This window comes from Rhagoletis zephyria, unplaced genomic scaffold (assembly GCF_001687245.7).
Source record: "Rhagoletis zephyria isolate East Lansing unplaced genomic scaffold, Rhagoletis_zephyria_1.1 Rzeph_scaffold_02112, whole genome shotgun sequence".
NCBI classification, from domain to species: Eukaryota; Metazoa; Arthropoda; class Insecta; order Diptera; family Tephritidae; genus Rhagoletis; species Rhagoletis zephyria.
This window is the reverse complement of record NW_016159196.1, coordinates 43551-47906: the sequence shown is the minus strand read 5'-3', so window position 1 is coordinate 47906 and position 4356 is coordinate 43551. Positions and strand designations below refer to the sequence as shown.

General features: G+C 32.1%; 2 protein-coding genes across 3 annotated transcripts in view; one reads left to right on the top strand and one right to left on the bottom strand.

Moving 5' to 3' along the window:
* Positions 1–2309: 2309 nt before the first annotated feature.
* Positions 2310–3629, bottom strand: LOC108366026 (cleavage stimulation factor subunit 1 Cst50). The gene is made up of 2 exons (XM_017620284.1): positions 3397–3629; positions 2310–3344 (listed from the first exon to the last, which is right to left on the bottom strand). The coding sequence occupies exons 1-2, from the start codon at positions 3468–3470 to the stop codon at positions 2399–2401; spliced, it is 1020 nt and encodes a 339-aa protein (XP_017475773.1). The 5' UTR covers positions 3471–3629; the 3' UTR covers positions 2310–2398.
* A 443-nt stretch (positions 3630–4072) lies between these two features.
* Positions 4073–4356, top strand: part of LOC108366027 (nucleolar protein 16) — a 2408-nt gene continuing 2124 nt past the window's right edge. The window contains exons 1-2 of one of the 2 annotated variants that reach the window (XM_017620285.1): positions 4073–4125; positions 4191–4315. In XM_017620285.1, coding sequence (XP_017475774.1) covers positions 4218–4315 — 98 coding nt within the window. In that variant the 5' untranslated portion in view covers positions 4073–4125; positions 4191–4217. Of the gene's footprint in view, positions 4134–4190; positions 4316–4356 lie in introns of both variants that reach the window. The other variant, XM_017620286.1, reaches the window with a different exon arrangement.

Below are 4356 nucleotides of genomic sequence, written 5' to 3'. Positions count from 1 at the left end.
ATATACTCACGGAGCTAGGGGCTAAATATAGTAAAAATGTATTTCACCCGCAGAAGTCAAAATTTTTCAACTGCACTTTACGCGTATCGGAAAAAGGAGATAACTCCTCGAAAGGGTAATTGCCTATCATCGCATGCTAAAATTGCTGAAACTTACATGCCTGGGCTCTTAACTGCAGTTAAGCTTTTGGTGGAAATGAGCTATAATAATTCAAACAATTAACATTATAGATATAGTGAAAGAGAAAATTCCGTAATATTAAAAAAATGGTTCACAAAATGCGCTTGCGATTATTTTTATTTTTTTTAGTTAATTAAGTTAGAAGGACGAAATTCGAGGATGTGGGTGTTTGTATATTAGTCTTTAACATATAATTTTTTTTTAACTAAATATTGAAATTTGTCAATTATATTCAAGAATAAAATTTAAAAAGCAGATTTTCAATACATATTCGTCCTTATGCAATAAAAAAAATTGAACATTTTTAATTTTACATAATTTTTTCTTTTGTTTGTTACCCATATCGTTATTATACAATGCATTACAGGTATTTTAATAAATTTGCGTGGCAGTAATATTTCTTACATACAAAAGTAAAATTTTTGTCTTTGGTGTTTGATAAAGAAAACTTCGAATCAAATAACGGTGTCTTATTTTTCTAAAAAAACGGACGTCAACTGCTTATCACAAAGTCAAGGTCGTTGTTTGCGACGGAAATATTGGAATCGATTTTGTGTTCTGTTTTTTTAGCTCGTCAAAAAAAAAAGACAAAAGATAGTACTTTTAGGACCTATAACTCTAATTTTTTTTTACATTTTTTTCATATCGTTTTTGGCCAATCTATTAAAAAGTTAAAACGTTTGCTGATTTTTCCTTAATCTTTTCCAAAGTATGAAATTTTGATTCACATGAGTTTTCTGTACAATCAGCCTTAATTTTATACAAATTTGACCGAAAAAAAAATTTACTCTGAAAAACATTTTAAGCATCGTAAAAAAAGTAATACAAAATAATTCGGTAAGTCGGTGTGTGTACTTTTGACATAACCTTTATATTTTTTTCTTAAAGATTAAGTTTGAAAATGCTTTTAAAACGTTGGCCATATTTGGCCACGTTTAGACTATCAAAAACGCGCGAAATTAATAATTTTGAGTTTATTTCGTCAATTTCATGTTGCTTTTAACTCTTCAGCAGACAAATTAAAAAATTCAAAACCTTCAGATTTTCAGAAACACAGAACAGAACAGAACAGTATTAATTTAATATTAATATTTAAAAACAAACTGCATCCAAACTTTATTGATAAAACCACAAATTACCCATCGATCATGAAGGGTTAAAATTTTTTTTTTTTTTTCGAAAATGTAGGAAATCATACATAGTNTTTAAAAACAAACTGCATCCAAACTTTATTGATAAAACCACAAATTACCCCTCGATCATGAAGGGTTAAAATTTTTTTTTTTTTCGAAAATGTAGGAAATCATACATATGCCAATCAATAAAAAATAATGTTTTTTAAGTCAACTACTTGTTTATCCAAAATTAATTTTTGCCAAAAAAATTGGTCAAATTTTACAATTTCACTGAATTTTTTAACTAGTTTTTAAAATTAAAAAAATCCTGACGTGATGTGAAAAACACAATTTTACTATATTTGGCACCCAGTTTCGCGAGTGTATAATTTTTTTTTTTACTTTCGATTTTAATTTTACTAAATTTGGCGGTGTTATCAACTGCTTCACAAACTATTGACAGGGAAGGTGGTAGGGTCTAACGTACATATAACTTAAGAATGAATTGGAATGCAATCGCATATTTTAGTCGTTGTGTGCTCTTTTTTCCATTACCTAGCTCGAAAAGCCTTATTGTAAGTAAAATAAATAAACTATTAAATACATAGATACTTATAAATATTTTCGGTCAATTACTTGTATGTATGTAAAATCAGTTGCAATTCAACATCACTTCATACTACATTTTGTAGTTAAGCCACGTTTACGTGCATTTGCAGAAATTTGAGTCTGATAAGTGTCAGCATGAGAATGTTTTTGAGCTAATTATTTTTTGTTTAGCTATTTTAAGTTTTTTTACTTTCTATACTTATTTACGTATTTCATTTCCATAACTTATTGCCATAGCTATAACGAAATGACTGTATAATTTTTCTAAGGGTTTCTAAAGTGATTACTTTTCAGAAGAATTAAGCTAACAAATTATTTTTAGTACATGTATTTACAGATTTTAATACCCTAAAACATATCAGACTACTTTGTGCATCCATGAGTAAATTTCAAATAATGTCACTTTGATTTCAAATTGAATAAGGTTGAGATTCACTCGAAAGTGCATTGCAGAAACTGCCTGACTAACCGACATTTCCTTTTTTTTTTCAAAACTACCTCAGAAGATAGTTTGCAAAATAGTTTGACGCAGTATTCTGATTGCAAGGTATCTTTCGATACAAACTTTTTATTACCTTTCCATTCCTCGTAAACTCTAGTGAGCAAATTTCAGCACCAGCATGTGCTTCCGGTATAGTATTGATACAACGTCCACTGACTCCATCCCATATTTTTATGGCACCATCTAAACTACCTGTAGCATACAACTTTGCTGTTGGTGCAAATTTTACGCATGTCACAGCTGCCTTGTGTTGTTGTGATGGTATTGCACTTACAAAGCACTGCGAAGTGTGTACATCATAAACTCGCAGAACGAAATGTTCTGTACCAATAGCTATATAATCGCCGGTGGGATGAAATGATAAGCAGTTTACCGGTTCGCAATCGGTGAATACCTTGTGTGCCTTTTTCACTGAAGGTTTGGCTATATCGAAGAGTTTTACGGTACCATCACGCGAACCAGAAGCCAAAATGTGTTCTCTTGGGTGAAATTCCAAAAAGGCCACCTCATCTGTGTGATCATAAAGTGTACGAATAACTGGGTGACCTTGTTGTTCTCGTCCTGGTTCTATATCTTCTGGTGCTGATTTAGCCAACATACGGTCAACGTCTAAAATTTTTATACTAGCATCTACACTACCAGTGGCAACCAATGTACCATCGTGACTAAATGCACCCGCACGACATGATTGCTTGTGCGATGTAACATAAGCAGTTTCATAAGAAGCTGGCTCAGGTGCTAGCGCAGACGCTTCAGGTTCGAACTCCAAATCAATGCCAGGCAGCACGTCGTCCTTAGGAGCTATAGGTTTTTCAGTTGTAGCCTGCATGCCAGCGATCATAACATGTAACAGGCGTTCGCTGGGAGCACATTCATCTGCTTTCACGAGCATAGAGAGTTCCATTGCAAATTTTTCCAGGCCATCGTACATCAATTGACTAAAAGCAGAAGTGAAGTTGCCTTTGATTATGTTGTATGCGATTAACTAACCTTATAATAAGTCTATATAGGATTTCACGATTCTTCACAAGATTTCTGGGATCCAAAATTTCAATATCGCGCATTTTCGTTATTAATTTTTGTTCAAAAACTTAAGTTTATAAATTTATAAACACGAGAATAAATTGTTTGGCTAGAAAACAGCTGTTGAAATGACGCCGCTGCAACAACAACAACAACGCCGGCAACATAAAAATTGTTTGTCGTTCACAATAGCTGATGAAAATGGTGCAGTCAAAAGTGGCAATGCAAATACTTTGACAAAGTGTTTTGCTGTCAATTTGAGAAAATGAAATTCCACTTTCCTGAGTGAACAAATAAAATTACGGCATACATATTTAATGTACCTTGGTTTGGTCAATTTTCGGAAATAAGTATTGAAAATTGAGGAAAAGTCTGCAATTACTTTTCGATGCTATTGAACTTTTGGAATTTACTTGAGCTACCAAATCTGACTAGTCTTTAACCAAGGCAAAATTTAGCGCAGCTCGAAACGCAAATTAAACACACAAAATCGTTTGAAATTTGTTTAGATTCATTTTCACCCGATTTTGTAAACAAAAAATGGAAAATTTAAAGTACTTTTTCTCGTAAACACCACTCCTTATTAAAAAGAAGCAAATGCAACGTTGATTTGATTACCAAATTGTCAAACTACTGTGAATTTCCCTTTCTTTTTGTTTACATGTTGCTGTCAAAAAAGCTAAGATCTCTGAAAAAGTAAACACGTGCATTTGGTTATTATATTTAATCAATTTCTTATTTTAATCACTCTATTTTAATAGCAATTGGCTTTTTAAGACAATATAACCATGAAGATTCGGAAAATTCACCAGCGCAAGCGTTTTAGGTACAGTGTCAATAGGAAGACGATGAGGAAGACACGTGAAGCCACAGGGAAAATAAAAGAGTAAGAATTGGACAATAACTTGAATTAATTAATTTATTAAT

Coding starts and splice junctions, on each gene's coding strand:
- LOC108366026 (XM_017620284.1), bottom strand. CDS start 3,470: ATGCGCGATATTGAAATTTTGGATCCCAGAAATCTTGTGAAGAATCGT. Junction 3,345..3,396: donor CTATATAGACTTATTATAAG/GTTAGTTAATCG, acceptor TTCTGCTTTTAG/TCAATTGATGTACGATGGCC.